This window comes from Mustela nivalis (genome assembly GCF_964662115.1).
Source record: "Mustela nivalis genome assembly, chromosome: 11".
In the NCBI taxonomy this organism is placed as follows: Eukaryota; Metazoa; Chordata; class Mammalia; order Carnivora; family Mustelidae; genus Mustela; species Mustela nivalis.
The window spans coordinates 42,499,088-42,518,248 of NC_139030.1; the positions used below are offsets into that span (position 1 = coordinate 42,499,088).

The 19,161-nt window shown below is 38.0% G+C and overlaps 1 protein-coding gene and 1 long non-coding RNA gene across 5 annotated transcripts in view; one reads left to right on the forward strand and one right to left on the reverse strand.

The window, feature by feature from the left end:
• The window catches only part of AGPS (alkylglycerone phosphate synthase), a 152,266-nt gene extending 143,890 nt beyond the window's left edge, over positions 1-8,376 (reverse strand). The window contains exon 1 of the mRNA XM_082689398.1: positions 7,710-8,376. Within this exon, the coding sequence (XP_082545524.1) occupies positions 7,710-8,047 (338 nt within the window). The 5' untranslated portion in view covers positions 8,048-8,376. The remainder of the gene's footprint in view (positions 1-7,709) is intronic.
• The window catches only part of LOC309843731, a 64,220-nt gene continuing 53,120 nt past the window's right edge, over positions 8,062-19,161 (forward strand). The window contains exons 1-3 of one of the 4 annotated variants that reach the window (XR_014300317.1): positions 8,101-8,189; positions 16,015-16,095; positions 16,752-16,835. This is a non-coding gene — a long non-coding RNA (uncharacterized lncRNA). Of the gene's footprint in view, positions 8,190-16,014; positions 16,096-16,751; positions 16,836-19,161 lie in introns of all 4 variants that reach the window. The other 3 variants (XR_014300314.1, XR_014300315.1, XR_014300316.1) reach the window with 3 other exon arrangements.

Consider the following 19,161-nt stretch of genomic DNA (forward strand, 5'->3'; position numbering starts at 1 on the left):
AAAAAAATTTAAAATTCAGCTCCTTGGTCATAATGATACTTCAAGTGCTTAATGGCCACATGTGGTTAGTGGCTACCATATTATATAGCAGATTACAGAACATTTCCAGCATCACAGAAAGCTCTAGAGCATAGTGCTGATTTATAAACTTTGAGTTGACAGCAGAATTGAAATCGAGTGTTATTTTAGTATCTCTGATGCTGGATTCCTGGAAAGCTCAGGATGAAGAAATGCAAAATCCAACCACATAAACAATCTGAGTTGGAATTGCAAAATGTGAATATAACAAATGAAATAATTCATATTATTTCATTACAAGGTACTAGAATACATGAACACACCCAAGTTGATAATATGAGGTCAACTATAAATAGAGTTTGGAGAAGCCCAGTAAAGTTACCAACAAGAATTTGGTCAGCATGCCAGCTTAAATCTCTGGTTAGTAACTTCAGATATGCCTGCAGGACAAATATTACATGCAATACAAGAGTTTTCTTAGTGAATGATAAGATACCTATAGTTCCAAATCTCACCCAAGAAGCAAACTACCTCGTCAAAAGTAACTGCAGCTACCTAGAATGGTATAGCTTTCCTTAATGAATAAGCTTATTTCAACTATAAAAAGATCTAGAATTAAATATACAAATGCTTGAGAAGGGACTCAAAATCAGATGTTACTGTTTTTGTTTCAAGAAAGCTATAAAAAAATTGATCTTTTATATACTTAGAAAATTGAAGAGGATCTCACTTATAAGAATGAATGGCTTGTAAAAAATTTCAAATGTGTAACTGAATTAAAGACTTAGACTTGTGACTTTAAGCTGATCTTATAAGTTTATAAATAACATTTGAACACTGCAAAGACTTTAAGGTCACAGTGTTTAAAAAGGCAGTTTTATGTTTACATTAAATGTTTACCATTTAATCATTTTAGCCTATTTCTATGCAGCAATATCTATGAAAACATTAGATATGTACTTCATAATAAAATCAATAAATTTTCAAACCTAAATTTAGCAGCCACCTAAATGCTCATCCTGAACAAAATGGATAAACTGAATGGGATGCCTGGGAAGCTCAGACGGTTAAGGGTCTGCCTTTAGCGCAGGTCATGATCCCAGAGTCCAGGGACAGAACCCAGAGTTGGGCTTCCTGCTCAGCAGGGAGTTTGCTTCTTCCTCTCCCTTTGTTCCTCCCACTGCTCTATTCTCTCTCACTCACTCTCTCTGTAAATAAGTAAATAAAAGCTTTTAAAACACATACACACACATACATACATACATCCAATGGAATACTACTCAGCAGTAAGAATGAACAAAATACAATACTAATACTAATACAACTAGACATGAAAACATAGATGAGTATTACAAACATAACGATAAGGGAAAGAAGCCACACACTAAAGAATATACACTACATGACTCCATGTACGTAAAGTTCAAAACAAGCAAATCCAACTCCAGACAAGGTTGCAGTTATCCTGGTGGGAGGTGAAGAGGAACATGAAGGCTTCTGGGGACTGACTGGTAATGTTGTTTCTTAATCTAAATACTGATAAGATGGATGTGCTCGATTTGTGAAAATTAAGCTGTAAACATGATTTGTGCATCTACTTTTATAATAAATTTAATAAAAAATTAATTTATAAATTTATAATTTATATAATTTATAAAATTAGTAAAAACTTAATTAAAAGGTTTAACAAAAAATAATAAGTATATACACAAACATTTATAACCACCCAAGTAAGACTGTAAGACACGTACCATCCCAAATTATCTCAGGACCATCACTACTATGTGTACTATACTTTGGAAACATTAACATATCAAAGAAAAGGGGAAAGGAAGGACATGTCCCCAGAACAGCAATAATTCTGGTGTAGAGCTAGAGCACATAGTAGGTACCAAGGAAATCAGAGGCCTAGAAAGGCCAGTTTGTTCCCCTGGAAGACCTTAACTGCCCTAACCAAGAAAATTGTGGAATGTATTCAGTAGGCAATGGGAATGACACATGCAAATGATGCAGGTGGACGACTACCTACCATAAAGTTTTCAACCCTTTCCCTTAATTTACTCAAAAATGTGTCAGTAATACCTCCATTCTCCAGCATCCAGTTTCCAGTCTGGAGGGAATTCAGAAGAGTAGCTGACCTGATCTCCCCAATGGTCACACAGTCATCCCTCCTCATGGGAGGAGTGATTTACCTTGTTAGTAATTTCTGAGAAGAGGACCAAGCTTCTGGAGTCAGCCTTCTCTCTCCTTAGAATTTATCAGCTACAAAGTGGTTATAATAGAGTCTGTCTCAGGGCCATGTATAAAGCTTCCTGGAGTTGGCTCTGCTCTGGCAGGGGAGGCCTTCTGTGGTCCAGCATTACCTGTGACTATCTATCCAATTCAGAGTAATTATTAGGTAGTCCAAATCTAAGCCATATTCTCCAATCAACTTCATTTGTAATAAAGCTGGCATTTTTATCTCCACTTGTCTATACTCTATGTATATTATCAACTGATGCTCAACTCAGATGTGGGACAGTGATAAAATTAAATATTACTCCTAAAGCCTAACAAATGAGGAGAATACTAATGGGAGGAGGGTGATTACTATTTCATGCCAAAAGAGTAAATTCTACTCTGGATATTTTGATTTGGTTTGGAGTTGAAATTAACATACTAATCTGCTGAACAACAGAAATTCTCTTATCAATAATAAGAAAATAAAATTGGAAGGAGTAATACTTGCTTAGCATTTCCTTTTAAAGTGTTCCATAAAGTATATCATCTAACTACAACAGCACTCTACTCCCCTGCAGCCTAAAAATAGATCACTTAATTTATTCCTAGATATTTTTAATAAGTGACTGGGGGTAGGTGGCTTTATAGTAGGTAACTTCCTGACATAAAGAAATCTACTTGCAGAAAATGTGGTCCATTCCAAAATGATACTTGCAATGTAAGAGAAGTATATTTCTGTTTTATTCTCAAATTGTTCTCTCCCACAAATGAAACAGCAAAATCCACTCATAGAAGGAAACAGATCGGTCTATTTTTTAAAACCATGCATTGTGTTTTTGAAAATTAAGACTTTCAGTTTGATAGGATCATATATATTGTAATTTATTCAGTAAGTACAATATAAACTAGTGCCTTAACCATATGACACTATACTTAATCATAATCTCTTTAATCATAAATGGTTGAAACTTGGCATGACAAAGATGCCCTCCTAGGAAACATTTACACAAGGTCAACTCAGCTTTTTTCTGTCTGGAAAACATCTACTAGGGATTCTGGGAGCTCTTAAATAATGCATCATTTTTTAAAGAATGGTGTGCATAAATGGCAGTATAAGTAAATTAAGCAATTGGTAGCAGTCTTAAGCAGATCTTCTTTTGTTCGAAGGAGAGTTTGTAACCTCTGTAAAAATTGCCATAGAACAGTTCTGACTAACACAAACCACAACTGGGAAAGCCGTTAACAGTGCACAGGGACGGATGTCACAAGGGATTTTTTCTTCACTTTTTCTAACATTACAATAGCTTTTTTTAAACTGAAAAATCCAAAACCAAGGTATAAAAATGTCACATAATTGGCATTTACTATGATTTTCAAGAATCTAAAACTGCAACCAGTAGCAAGATTAAAAAAAGAAACTATTCATGCAATTTAAAGAAAAACAGAGGGTCCAAAAGCAAACCATCACTTATCACTCTCAAAACTCTGCTCAGCAATTTCAAATAATGAGAATATATGTTCCTGGATAGAAGTAATTAGAATCAACTCATAGGAGATCAACGTGATAAGTGCAACAGGTTATGATTGGCCCACCCTCTTAAATATCCATGTTGCTCAAGACTCTTACCATCCCTCTTCTATTATCATTGCTCCAAAACTCCTATGGCATAGAGTCACATAATCTTATGTATTACTTAATGCACTAATTTCCAAACCTCAAATCCATCTTTTCCTCTATTCTCATTGGCATCATCTTGATTTAATCCTTCATTATTTCTCACCTGTTCCACTATAACAGCTCCCTAACCGGTCTTCCTATGTGCATTCTCATCCTTCTCCAGTCTATTCTTAACACTGTACCTGGATGCAAACCCAAACCCGATATGATCAAGTCTCTTCCCAGCTTAACTGCCTCAAAGGTTTGCTGTTACCTAATCTCTTTGGCTGCTTCATTTTTCTTCATTACAGTTATAACCATCTGACATACTGTATTACTTATTTGCTATCTCCACCCCAACTAGAATGTAAGTCCATAAGGGCAGAGTTTTTGTCCACTGCTATATGTTGCATAGTAAGCACTGAAATAGTCACACATGAATGAGTGAATGAGTAAATGAATGAATTAATGGACTGATGATCTATAGACCAAGGCCTCCACGATGGGCCAGGGCCGTCCTCTTTTTACACCACTCCCACCTCTACCAATACTGAATTGTTCAATTACCTAAATACAATATGCACTTTCATGCCCCCCTTGCTTTGCCATATGCTATTATCTTTGCCGGGAACTGTCTTCACCATCCAATCAATCTGCCACACCATCATCCATATTTTAAAGATTTTTTATTTATTAATTTGACAGAGAGAAATCACAAGTAGATGGAGAGGCAGCCAGAGAGAGAGAGAGGGAAGCAGGCTCCCTGCTGAGCAGAGGGCCCGATGCGGGACTCGATCCCAGGACCCTGAGATCATGACCTGAGCCGAAGGCAGTGGCTTAACCCACTGAGCCACCCAGGCACCCCCATCATCCATATTTTAAAACTGTCTCCAGAAAGCTTTCCCTGACCCCAAGGATAATCACTCTTTCTTTCCTTTTTGCTACATCTATCTACATCTGTATTCATAGCAGCTTTACTCAAACTGTACTGGAATGTGTATCTCCCTTACCACTGTGAATTCTTTGAGGCGAGGACAATTATTTATCTCTCTGCCTTCAGTGCCTAGGATGATACTTGTCATAAAGCAACTATTCTATAAAAATTGGATAAATTAACATGTGAAGGTCCTGTGAGGGAAACGAAAACATGAAGTTTCAAGAAGTCACTCCTTCAATTCTGTGATGAAAACCAGCCCTGAGATAGAAGAATTACAACCAGTGACATCATCCAAGGTAATCAGAGAGGAGCTATACAAATAACACACATCAGCAAGTGATTCCAAAATAAGAGACAAATAGTCACACTCACACTTTATTAGATTTACATGCTGGCTCCTTGCTCCATCATTCGTCTTCCCTTTAGACTCAGCTTGGCTGCTGGCAAACTGAAGCCCAGCAAGGCAGAAGGAAGTTGGCTCCCCAACAACAATATAGCAAGTAGATCACTCTCCAAGAGAGATCACTCTTCTATTTAATAAAAGTTTTTATGTTCCCTCATATTTTGATTCAAACTTCAAAAACAGTTGTACAGGGCTAGATTTTACCACTAGCCACACCTAACTCTGAACCAAAGACCAAAGCTTTCTAACCATAATCTACACCAATGATAGGTAAGAGTTGTGCCTTCTGTCTACGGAGTAACCACAGAGACCAGTCACCTTCAGCCATGGGAAGCCTCATTCATTACCTCAGTGTGCCTTATAAACAGTCGCCCGCCCGCCGACTGTTGCAGATGAAGGCCCCTAAATCCAACTATAAGGAATACCTGAACTACCTACTTAGTTCTAAGATTGTGAACATGCATAAAAATGTACATCATACAGATACATACAAATGAACAGACATAAATGTACATGAAGGGGTAATGTACATTTCCCCTTATGTACACTTGGGGGAAAAAAAGTTTTAAACCCAATGATGGCTCAAATAACATCAAGTGAAGCCTGTGGCCAGGATGTGATCTTTGATTCCTCCCTCTCCCATCATTCAGTAAACAAGTCATAAAAAATTTACGTCTTAATATTTTTTCAAATAGGTTTGCCTGCTCCCAGTATTGTACCTTAGTTCAGAATGGCAGTATTTGCCATCAGAGTAATAGTCTCCTAATTGGCTACCCTGTCCTTGGACTCAGTGAAAATTGCATCTACCATTTCATCTGAAGGGTTGTATAACCAGCAATGCACTTAAAGCACTTGATCACTTAACTCTGTATTGCTGAATTCTCACAGCAACACTACAGAGCAGGAATTACTGTCCTCATTTTCACAAACAAAGGACCAAAGCTCTGAAAAAGGTTAAGTGACTTGCCCAAGGTCATGCAAGTAGAATCATGTAGTGGAAATCCAAACTCAGGTCTTGGTTCCCAGCTTTAACCTTCTGCTTAACCTTCTTCAATTCGGTCCCCAATGCAACCTTTCTAAAAGGTAAATGTAATATTTTGCCCCACATAAAATCCTGCAAACAAGACTTGCCTCCTCTCCTCACCCCCTGTCATTCTCAACCCCTCCTACCCCAGAGAACTTCCAACAGTTTCCCAATCTGTCTTTCGCTGCTTTATCTGTGAATACACTGTTTTTCTGCCAAAAACACTTTCTCCTTTGGCACATTACTTCCAACCCAAACTTCAAGATTTGCTCAATCCTTACTCTGGGAAGCCTTTCCCCAGACCTAAAATTAGGGTTAGTGACCATCTGCTATGGTTATCAGCTAAATTTCTTACCACACTGTATTATGACTTTGCCCTTCTAGGCTATTATTTCCTTAAGTAAATACCGCATTTTGTATTCCGGGTAGAGTAAGTACTAGCAGATGAAGGACTCATGAATGTGGAATTAATAAATGAATTCACCACAAGTAGTACAAGTTAAGAAACTGACCCTAAAGTTAATATGACCTAGTCTGGAATTCTAACATGCAACATCTGAAGCAGGCTTTGTAAATCTGTTCTATTTCTTCATCTGTAGAAAACGCAAGAGTTTGAAGAGGAGTAAAAGAAATAACAGACTTAACACAATCTCTGGCACACTGACAGTATCATTAAACATTAGCAACACTTTTTTTTCCCACTCTAAAAGTTCGTCCACATGACAAAGCCACATCTCAGAAAATATTTTCTCTGGTAGCTGCCATCAGCGCTTAAGATTTCTCCAAAGAGTAGTAAGCCAGGGTCACTTAAAAACATCCTCAGCCACAGGCAAGGGTCTTTCAGCTTCTAGTTACAGCAGAGTTCAGTAGTCACTACCACAACCTAAATCATTTAACTAGTATCTGAAGTTTTTTGCTTCTTACCCATTCCTCACTTTTCTCCCTTCAAAGTCAAAGACCATGCCCCTAAGCAAATGGAAACCTGCCCCCATAGAAACCAGTCAGCACCTTCCCCCCAAGAACCACCTCTCGCCACTCCCAGTCTAGCGCGAATTTGAAGAAAGCCATCACCTAGTGCAAACTTAAATCTTGGAGGATCATGTCAGAAACCTTTCTATCCATTCGAAGACCTTCTCCCCAACTATTAATTCAGGATAATGAATTCCTGGCATTAAGACTCCAAGAAAACGGGTCCCCCGAAGTCTTCCCCAATAACAGTCCTTCAGATTTGTTACTCCCAAAGTGACCAAAATGCACCGTTCCATCCCGCCCCCTTCCTGCCAGAGTCCAGGGTCTCGCCCACTCTTTCTCGAGACGGTTCTTCACTTTCAGGGACCGGGATGCTTTCCTCCCACTGGTGTCACCTCCCTTCCCACCTTGCCTTTGCCCTCCCGCGGCACAGGCCGGGCCTGGTCTCGCCGCCAGCCTGCTCCACAGAGCCGCTACTCACCGCTTCTTGGGGATGGTGCCTGACTCCTGCACGGCGGGAGTGGCAGTGGGCGCCGCCGTGGCCGCCGACGCGGCTCTCCGCGCTTTGCACTCATTGGTACTCACAGCCTCCTTGGGCCGGCCCAGCAGATGGCCCGTGAGAACCCGGAGCCTCCGCCCGGCGCGGTCCCGGTCTGGGTCCGGGTCCCGGTCCCGGTCCGCTGCAGAGCCGGAGCTCGCACCCACGTCCGTTCCACCCGCTGCAGCCGCCGCCTCCGCCATGGCTTCCGCCTTGTGCCGCCGCCCCGGACCGCTGGGCGCGGGTGAAAGGTCGCTCAGAGCGGCGCCCGGCGCGACCATTCGCTGCGGCGCATCCCGGCAGCCACTGCGGCGACTGGGCGGCGGGTGCCATGCGCCGGGAGTCTAGCAATCTCAGCTCCCGCCCACCGCGCCCGCCCGCCCTCCGCGGTCACGCCTCGGACGGCGAGCACCTGCCGAGCAGGTGAGTTTGGGCAGTCCCGGATTGGTCCAGACACGGCTGGGTTGAGCTGGACCAGAATCCAAACCACAAGCTTCCCGCAATGGTCTAGTACTCAGGGTGTCGCCTTGGCCTCCGGAGCAGCTTTACAGGGCAGACGCCTAGGACCAGGGTACTGCTGGACCTGACAGCTTAAGAAGCGCCATTCTTCTGAATGAGCTCCTGCTACTCCCCGTGTCCCCTCTGCGTCACTAAAGTAACTCAAAACTGCCTTGTTGCTTGTAACCATTAGAGCAAATAGCGGTCATTTTCTCCTCATCTACTTAGTGACTGGCACTGTGCTTAACACTAGATCTCAAGTAATCTCCATTGTACGGATGAAAAAACTGAAGCTCAGAGACACTAACTTGCCTGAGGACGTAGAACGGAGTTGCAACCGAGATTCTTATTCCATTCCTTACTGAATGCTATGCCCTTCCTTACTTTAATGGAGCCAGGCTTTATTGCTGCAGATAGAATTGCCCAACAGCTGTTCTTAGAACTTCTTGCTTTTCTACAAATTGACTTTCTGGATAATAACACTTGGTGAAATTAGGGGGATCTCCCAGGGCAGTGCACCTTGCAGATCTAACCATCAGAAGTAAAGTTCCTTTTTGCATAATGAGCAATTCAAAGATAAGTCTTGAGAATGGTAAGAAAATGGGTTGCCATAGGCATTCTAAGCCCAGTGAAGTCACCTTCTTTCCACATAACCACCTTCTTTCTAACACAGGCTCTGTGAAAGAGTTAAGATATCCCAGGAGCTATTTGACTAATATAAAAGAACTACTTAATAGTTCTGAGAAAATTCAGACAATGAGAAAGATGATGTTAACTACCAGATCTCCAGCTCTTAAAAGATAGTTAAACATTAAATATCCAGGTTAGCTCTGGAATCATTGAACCCAACTCCTGTGTAGCTGCTCCTTTTCTCCACTGGCTATTTGGAATGGAGAAGAAAAGGAAAAGGAGCAAATCGCTGAGTGCTCGAAGGGGAAAGTCTCCTCAAGCTTGAGAGTTCAGCCACTCTAACCCTCAAGCTTCTCACACTCTTTCTACATGCTACTAGAAGAGCATTAAAATTTGCTTGCAGTCATGTAAAATTGGCATTTTTCTTGACAAAAAATGCTATTAATAAGCAACAACTTCCTCAGAATTTTTTTTCTGGAATGAGACTGGTCTATTAATTTTTGCTTGACTCTCAGAGAGCTTAGTCTAACACTAGGCAATAGTTAACTGATTTCTTCACTATTGTCCAAACTGAGGTATGGATATACTTCTCACTAACTCTGAGGAGGAATTCTCAGTGGAAAAATTAGAGATTTTTTTCAAATATATATATATACAGTAATGAAATACAGGCAGTGAAAACATATGTACCTAATTCATTACTATGTGCTAGGAGATACAAAAGTACGTAAGTCAGTGACTCATCTGCATTATATAATCAGGCTAATTAGGAGTTAGGATATATGTCGGGGGGAGATATATGATACTGTTGGGTGGGATAAGTGTGATGTAGGTAAAGGGTTTCCTACCCTCTCTCTTAACAAGAACAAAGCCCAAGCAGAGTGCCTTGAAATTTATTTCAAAGAGAGAATGTTCCACACAAAGTGTGGTCCATTGGGATGCTTAGGATTACCGCAAAAAGCAAAACCTCAGTGAATATAACATTCAGGAGGGCCATCTCAACACCCTGTTTTTTCTGGGTCCTGGAACACTTGGCCCTTAATAACCTGGATCCAATGAAGGGCAGACCACATATACAGAAACAAAGGGTGAGCCTAAGAACAAAAGGAATTTTAAATGGAATGCCTTTTATTTGTACTTATGATACCTCTTCTGACATGAGGCACAAGAAGAGTCTAAATAGGATAGTACCAAATCACATGCACTACATTACTGCACTGATTTCCATTACTTCTCTACAGAGCTGCTGGTCTATTAATTTTTACTTGTCTCTCAAGAGAGCTTAGTCTAACACTAGGCAATAGTTAACTGAGTTCTTCACTGTTGTCCAAACTGAGGTATGAATACACGTCTCACCAATTCTCAGGAAGCAAAATTTATAAATTTTGCATGTATCAACAGAATAACCTATTTTAAGGAATTCCCTGATGAAGGAATTCTTGCATTTTATACATTTTTATTATAAAATACAACACAGAGAAAAATGAACCAAAGTATAAATTATCACAGATCAAACACCCACGTAGCTTCCATCTAGATTGAGAAATTGAACATTGCCAGCACTCTGGAAATCCCCCTTATGCCCTCTCGGAATGGCTTAGCCCTTCCTATCCGCCAAAGGTAACCACGATCCTCAGTTTCATAGTACACATTTCCTTGTTTTTCTTTATGGTTCTAACAATTAAGCATGCATCCCTTACCAGCTTTTAAAATTTAAATAATTATATGATATGTTCTTTTGTGTCTGGTTTCTTTGACTCAGCATTATGTTTGTGATAGTCATCCCTATTATTGCATGTAATTGTAGTTCATTCATTTTCTTTGCTGTATAATATTCCTTTAAAAAAAAAAAAAAATATATATATATATATATATACACACACACACACACACACACATATCAGAGTTTCTATAGCTAATGTTCTATAATTAATGGACACTTGAATTGTTTCCAATTTGGGACTCTCGTGGGTAAGGTTGCTATGAACATTTTTGCATATGTCTCAAGGCAGACATGTAGATGAATTTCTGTTAAGTACCCCTGTAAGAATAACATTACTAGGTCTCCAAGGATGCATATGTTCAATAGATAATGAAATGCCAAACTACTGCAAGGAGATTGTACAAATGTATCCCAGGAGCATATGAACATTGCTCTACCATATGTTATTGTCAGTCTAGTTAGTTTTAACTATTATATACTATTACCTTAATTGTGATTCTGATTCATATCTCCCTGATTTTACTAATGAGATCGAGGGCCTTTTTTGTATGTTTGTTGAACATTTGGATATCATCATTTGTGAATGTATAATGAAGATAAATCTGTTGTATTGCCTTCTAGAAGCCTTATTGTTTTTCCTTTCATTTATAGTTTAACTGAAATTGATTTTTGTTTATGGGGTAGAGATCAAGTTTCTGGATTTTTTTTTTTTTTCCCCATATGAGTACCCAACTGTTTGGGCACTACTTGTCAAAAAGATCTTGTTCCAGGGGTGCCTGGGTGTCTCAGTCGTTGAGCATCCAGCTCGTGGTTTCAGCTCAGGTCATGATATCAGGGTGGTGGGATCAAGCCCTGTGTCAGGCTCTGCACTCTGGGGAGTCTGCTTGGGATTCTCTTTCCCTTGCCTCTGTCCCTTTCCCTACCCCCTCACCCCAGCTTGTGCATGCAGACATGCTCTCTCTCTCTCTCTCTCTAATAAATAAATAAATAAATCTTTAAAAAAAAAAAAAAAAAGATCTTGTTCTGCATTGCCATCTTTGTTATAGGGCAAGTGTCCCTATAGCATTAGTGTATTTCTGGACTCTGTATTTTATCCATTGGTCTATTTGTCTATCTTATGCCAGTATCACACTGTCTTAACTTATTGTATATTCTTTTAGATCTTCTATATATAGTTATATCATTTGTGAACAATAACAGTTGATTTTTTTCAGCTGATTTCTTCTCAATCCTTATTTATACCTTGTACTTCTTTTTCTTTCCTTACCTTGCTGGCTAGGACCACAAGTACAATGTTGAATAGACGTTGTGAGAGTAGCACCCTTATCTTGTCCCTGGTTTCAAAGGGAAATCTCTCAACATTTTGCCGTTGTTTGAAGTGAGTTGCTGATTATTCTTTTTTTTTTTTTAACCTTTTAGCAGATTAAGAAACTCACCTTCTAATCCTAGTTTGTTGAGAGTTTTGACCATAGATGGATATTGAGTTTTATCAGGTTTAATTTCCTGCATCTATTGAGATGATCACGTGATTTTTCTCTTTTATCCTGTTAGTACAGTGAATTACATGGACCAGTTTTCCACTGTCAACCAACCTTGCAATGCTAGGTTAAATCCAACCTGGTCATTGTATTGGCCTTTTTAATAGCCAGGTATTGGCTTTTTTATATATTACTGAATACCGAGTTAAAATTTGTTTAAGATTTTGTATATGGTAAAGTTGGTCTGTTAATTCTCTAATAGGAACATGTCAGCTTTTGCTGGCCTCAAGAAACGAGTTAGCAAGTATTACTTTGGTTTTTAAGTCTCAGGAAGAGTTTGTGTAAAATTGCTTATTATTTCTTCCTTAAATGTTTGTTAGAAGTCATCAAATAAATGGTCTGAACCTAGAGTTTTCTTTATGGAAAGGTTTTTATTTATAGATTAAATAGTTTAATATTACTCAGATTTTCTATTTCTACTTGTTTCAGTCTTTGACAGTATTTTTTGAAAATTATCTGCTTCATTTATACTTCCAAATTTATTGACATAAAGTTTTTCACAGTATCCTCTATTATCATTTTAATGGCTATAAGATCTTCCATAATGTCCCACTTTTCATTCCCAACATTGGTTATTTCACTATCTTTCTTTTTTTTATCAGTTTGCCAGGCATTTATCAATTATATACTTTTTTTTTTTAAGAACCAACTTTTAACTTTGTTGACCCTATTATATGTATGTTTTCTCTCTTATTAATTTCTGCTAATATTCTTTATCCTTTCCTTTCCTTTCCTTTTTATTTTTGTACTTTCTTGAAATGAAAGCTTAGTTCATTGATCTTTCAGCCTTTTTTGGGTGTTTGTTTTCTAATATATGTGTTTAGGGCTATACATTTTTCTCTAAGTAATTGATTTCATTCCCCTTTTGATAACAGTATTTTTGTTACTATTCAGTCCCAAGTAGTTTTCATTTGTATTTGAAAAGAATAATTTACATTGGGGAGGGTGTGTAATATGGTGAGTGCTATGAAATGTCTAAGCCTGATGATTCACAGACCTGTACCCCTGGGACAAATAATACATTATATGTTTAAAAAAATAATTAATTTTTTAAAAAGAAAAGACTAATTTGTATTTGTTCTTGTTTTGGGATATAGTAGTGTTCCCCAAATACAAATTTGGCCTAATCATTATATTGTTTAAATCTTAATATCCTAACTGGTATTTTTGTCTACTTATTTTTATCAGTTATTGGAGTATGTTAAAATCTCCCACTATTGTTATGGATTTATCTAACTTTTCTTGTATTGCTAATCTTTGTTTCCTGTACTTCAAAAAAATATATTAAACATGTCAAAATTATATTTTCCTGATAAATTGAAACTTTTACAATGACCAAATATCCCGTTTTATTTCTAATAATAATTTTTGCATTGAACTCTAGCTACGCCACTGTGTGTGGGGGGGTATCCTATCCTTTAGCTTTTATTTAATCTTTCTGTATTCGTATATATTTAAATGTGTCTCTTGTAAACAGCCTAGGTGTGTTGTTGTTGTTTTTTAAATATTCACTTATTTTATTTTAGAGAGGCAGGAAGGAGAGAAGGGGAGGAGGGAAAGAATCTCAAGCAGACACCCTGCTGAGCGGGGGTCTGATGTGGGGCTTGATCTCACAACCCTGAGATCATGATGTGAGCTGAAATCAAGAGTAGCCCGCTTAACAGACTAAGCCACCCAGGTGCCCTCTAGGTGTTTTCTTTTAAGCAGTGTAAGTATAAATATTGGGTCATTTAGCCCTTTTGAGTTCAATTGACTTACTAATATATTTGGTGTAATGGCTGAGAGCACTAGCCTCAGTGCCAGACACTTTGGTTCAAATATTGTCTCTATCGTTGACCAGATATGTTATCTTGAGCTTGTCACATTAATGTCTCTGGGTGTGTCTCCTCATCTATAAAACTGGAATGGTAATGACTACTTCCCAGAGCTATTAAAGGATTAATGTGCAAAAAATATAGTAAATTTCAATTGCTATTATGGAAGTGAAAATGAGGCAAGTATAAGGGTGACAGCCTTCCTAGAAAAGATAATTGGTGTTAGAGGGAGAGGAAATAAGGCTGAATGGGTAATGTGAGACCAAATCATCAGAGCACTGAAAACAGTAGAAGAGTAAAAACTTGACCTGGTGAGAGCTATTAAAAGTTCTTGAGCAGAGGATTTGCATGATAAGCCTGAAAAGACTACTGCTTAGGAATTCATTCTCAAGTGGAAGTCAGCCTATTGGGTGTACCTGAGGACCTCTTAGCGGTTGTAAGAAGAAACCGAATTAGCAAATGGCAAACGATGAGGACCAAAAAAACCACAAAAGAAATTAACAATGTTTTTGAATGACAGGGGAACATTGAACTATGTTAGCTGTCTACTCCAGTAAGGGGCACTGACTTAGCTTCAGTAGTGAAGATGTTTAAGTGAAAGTGCTACAGGTGGTTCCATGTTCTGTTGCAATACATTTCAATATCAGGATGCACAATCACACTGTATAGGTTAAGGAGAAACTGATTTAATCAGCCAAATCACTGGGATAGAGTTGAAAGTACTTTATGTTCTCTTATTATCTTACTGTGCAATCTAAAATTCTTTGTTTCTTTATTTCTTAATGTTACAGGTAAGAGTAATTTCTAACCTGCCTACCTGTCAGATTTACTGTAAAATGATAAGTGTGCAAGATTTTGGAAACCAAAGTCAAAGTCAGTTTAAAATAATTATTTTCTTTGGGACATATAAAAGCAAGATTTGATATTTATTAATTAACACTCTAAAGCGGTAAACTTTTTTAAATTTTTTAAGTCTCTAGGACTTTCTTATAATCTTAAAAATGAGACTCCCCCAAAGAGCTTTTGTTTATATCTATTTACCTACCTATCTACTTATTTCCCTATCTACTTATATACCATATTAGATATTACTATTGAAAAACATTGAAGTATTTCTTTATTATTTTATAATGGTAAGCCAATATTAATCTAAATAAAACACTTTTATTAAAAATAACTATTTCTCAGAAAAAAACCTGAGAAAAATGGCATTCCTTTACATTTTTGCAAATTTCTTTAATGCATAGCTTGAAAGAAGACAGCTGGATTTTCATATCTGCTTCTGAATTCAATCTTTTGAGATATCACATGCCATTAACTACTGGAAAACTCGACACTCATGAGAGAATGAGTTGAAAAAGACAAATAACATCTTAATTCTTATTATGAAAATGGTTTTGACCTTGCTGATCCCCTGAAAGCATTTCAAGAACCTACAAGTGTTTCCAGACCACATCTTGAGAACTGCTGCTCTGAATTCCTAGGGATGTCTGCTAAAATGTTTTGCTAGGCTTGACTCTAAACAGCTAGATGCTAGAAGTAGTTCTATTACCATAAAGTAGTATGCAGTGGCCATTATTGATAAAAGACAACATTGTCAAAAATATTTAAGGCATAATTTAATACTTTGATACATTCTATGTGAAATATATATTTTTAAATTTTATACAACATTTTGAAAGTGATTCCTATACGTTAAAATCAAATTTGGAAAAAATAAAATAAAATTTTGAAATGCAATTCATGTATGAACAGAAAATTAATTCTTTTAACTGGAGTTAATAAATTTAGTGTGACTTTTGTGACAACATGTTTTGTTAATCATTAATTTAATTAAATTGTTGATTTACCTTGTAAATTCAGGCTCACTCCCATTTTGGGCTTAGAAAGTTATTTTTATCATTGCATTTAGATAAGTGATAAATAGTTAAAAGGATGTTCGGGGCCAATTGTTCCCAACGCAACTTTTTTTTAAAGCTGTGGAGATCATAACTTGGAAATTGTGTATTCACAAATCCTAGCATTTGGCCTTTTCATACCTCCAGGTTTCTTAAGCCTTCCTGATTAACCATTTGTATGTGTGGACAATAGCGATCAAGCACCCAGTAGAAGAAATATTCTCAAAGGTAAATCCTTTCTGTCCTAATTCAGGTATTCTGGGAATTGTTTTTTCCATTGCTCAAACATATTCTTTGGGGATAAAGAAACAGAGTAAGTCTTTGAGTGCACTAAGAATCCTCCAAAGCTCCAAAGAGCCAAGTTTGAAGCTGTTGTGGCAAAAAGTCAGTGGTTTCCGGGAGCCTGTAACTCAACTCTGGCTAGGTCTACTTTTTCTTTTTTTAAGATTTTATTTATTTTTTTGACAGACAAAGATCACAAGTAGGCAGAGAGGCAGGCAGAGAGAGAGAGGGTGAAGCAGGCTCCCCGCTGAGCAGAGAGCCTGATGCGGGGCTTGATCCCAGGACCCTGGGATCATGACCTGAGCTGAAGGCAGAGGCTTTAACCCACTGAGCCGCCCAGGCGCCCCTGGCTGAGTCTACTTTTGACTGCTTCAGTACTATATATGTCTTTAGGAATCCCTTCTCCGTACTTAGGAGAACTTATGGTGGAAATAATTATCCTGCTTAACCCTTTATAGGTGTCCCTCAGCTCTCTCTCTACTCAACCATTTCCCATTATTATCTTTCCTAAACAGGGAGCCATCTTTACTTCCCAAAGCTACTATGAGTGTATTAGAGATACACACATCTCTAATGGTCATCCCATTCTTATCCTTTTACAGTTAAAGAAGTTTTTTCTCTAGTCTTGGTGAACCATGGCACTACCTCCAACCACCAGCAATCATATCTCCTTGAAGCCTAAAGAGGTATGAGAGCTACTTTGAATCAAATGTTTAAAATGATCTACTAACTACCCATGCAATGTTTCCACTATACCCCAAAATCTGCTTTTAAAGGAACAGTATCAGGGGCCCCTGTGTGGTTCAGTCAGTTAAGAGTCTGCCTTTGGCTCAGGTCGTGATCTTGGGATCTTGAGATCCAGCCTCGTGCTCAGTGGGGAGTCCGCTTGTTCTTTTCCCTCTGCCCCTCACTGCACTTGTGCTCTCTCTCTCAAATAAATAAATAAAATCTTTAAAAATAAAAAACAAAATGTTGACATATTAAATGACTGTATTTTCAAACAAAGTTATATGGTAGCTTCTTCATGCTCTTATTTTTTTTTTCCTAATTCTTTAACAACCACCCCCTTTGTATTTTTTCTTTCTTTTGAAACCATCTTTTTTCTTTCAATTTTCAACTTGAGTCAATATAATCAGAGCTAGAAAAGATGTATGGAAAGTAGGTGTTCAGGGTCACTAAAATGAGACAGTCATGGGAAAACAACCAAAACTAATGTTGGGAGATCCTCCTAAGAGAAATCAAGGCAGGAAACACACCTCAAAGTGGAGCCCTGAGTAGAACTACTAATAGCTAGAATACAAGGCATGAAAGTGAAGATGGTCATTTCAAGGCCAACTAATTCTGCTAAAGGAGACCCTTTTAATATACCCTCTTTAAGGACATTTTCTGACCCTCTGAATATAGTCCTCGAAATGTATCCTTGGTCCACCTTGTTTTAAGCTTGTGTGCAAAATAATGGTGTGTTTGAAGTGTTAGATTAATTTTCCACTTCTGTTTTAAAAGGATTTAAATATCAGGAGACTATGATCCATTTCTTATTTCTTTTCTCTCTCTCTCTCTCTTTTTTTTTTTTTAAGCAGGCTCCATGCCCAGCATGGAATGCAACATCGGGCTTGAACTCATGACTCTGAGATCAAGACCTGAGCTGAGATCAAGAGTCAGGCATTTAACTGACTGAGCTACGCAGGGGCTCCAATTCATTTCTTATTTCTAGAAAAAAAAGAAAGGAAAGAAAAGGAAAGGGGGAGAGAGAGAGAGAAGAAAGAAAAGAAAAGAGAATAAGTCCAAAGCTCCTGGATCAAAAGTAATATTCTGATTTGCTCATGTGTGGTTGAGGATGGAGCAGAGTTGAAATTCACATTACTGAAATTTTAATTATAGTCCGTTCTAGTGATTTATTTTTATGATGAGCCATATGATCCATAAACAGCTTTTAAGCCCATCTATTTAGCCACAGTTCAGGTTAGAAGGTTGCCTGTGTAGAGGAGGTCATAGGTTGAGCCTCCAGAGAGCAAGCAGGAGGCTGATAGAGGGATGAACATCAAAAAATCTCCTACGGGGAGATGGTGCACCAGCTGGAAAAACATGACACCAGGTACAATAATAATCATGAAGACATCTAGGCCCCACAGCAGCCAGAGCTTCTATCAAAGGGACAGGAAGATGTTTGAGTGAATGAATCACTTTGTATACTAGTTCTGGGTGGTACTTTTAAGAGGTCAGGGAAATCAGCCTTCAGTGGCTACCCATTAACCTGCCCTTTTGCTATTTAGCTACAAGTACATTTGTAGTCAGCTTCATCCCAAGTTCTAATCATGATTTTCTAAAGACGACTCCATTATCAAGGGTGTCTGTTTATTATAACCAATCTGTGGATCTTCCAGCAGATCTTAAAATGTCAGGAAAAAAATTTCAGAAACCCAGGATTCTACATATGAATACATAAAACCACCATAATGTTGTATGAAAATTCCATATTAGCTTACAGGAATTCATAAAATATAGGTCAAAAACCAGTTACACAACTTGCTTAGAATAAAAATATATTTCAGCTAAGGCACATTTTCCTTAGAACCAATCCATAAGAACAACAGGTAAGTTTCTGCTTCCTAGCTTTGAAGGATTATTAAAATTACCGTGTCTATGGAAAAATGTGATGTTTTGGATTTTTACCCAAATAATCTAGTGCAGGTGATCCAGGAAGGCAGCAAGCAGATTAGAGAATAGTCCAAACAAAATTAGCCATCTTAAAGCTGGGTGGTGGCTACATGAGGATTCACAGGCTCTTTCCTTTTATATATGTTTAAATTTTTCTGTAATAAGAAGCTTAAGAGTTACATTTTAAATGTTAGCTCCGTCTTTTTTATTACTACTTCAAAAACAATCAGTACAAATTCTAAAGTTTCTAGAAAGCGTTGTAAAGTGTAAAGGAGAAAAAAAATCTCAGTATACATAATGACCTTTCCCAACACTCAAATATCAAATATGCTAATAGTGTTAGTTCATAAATGT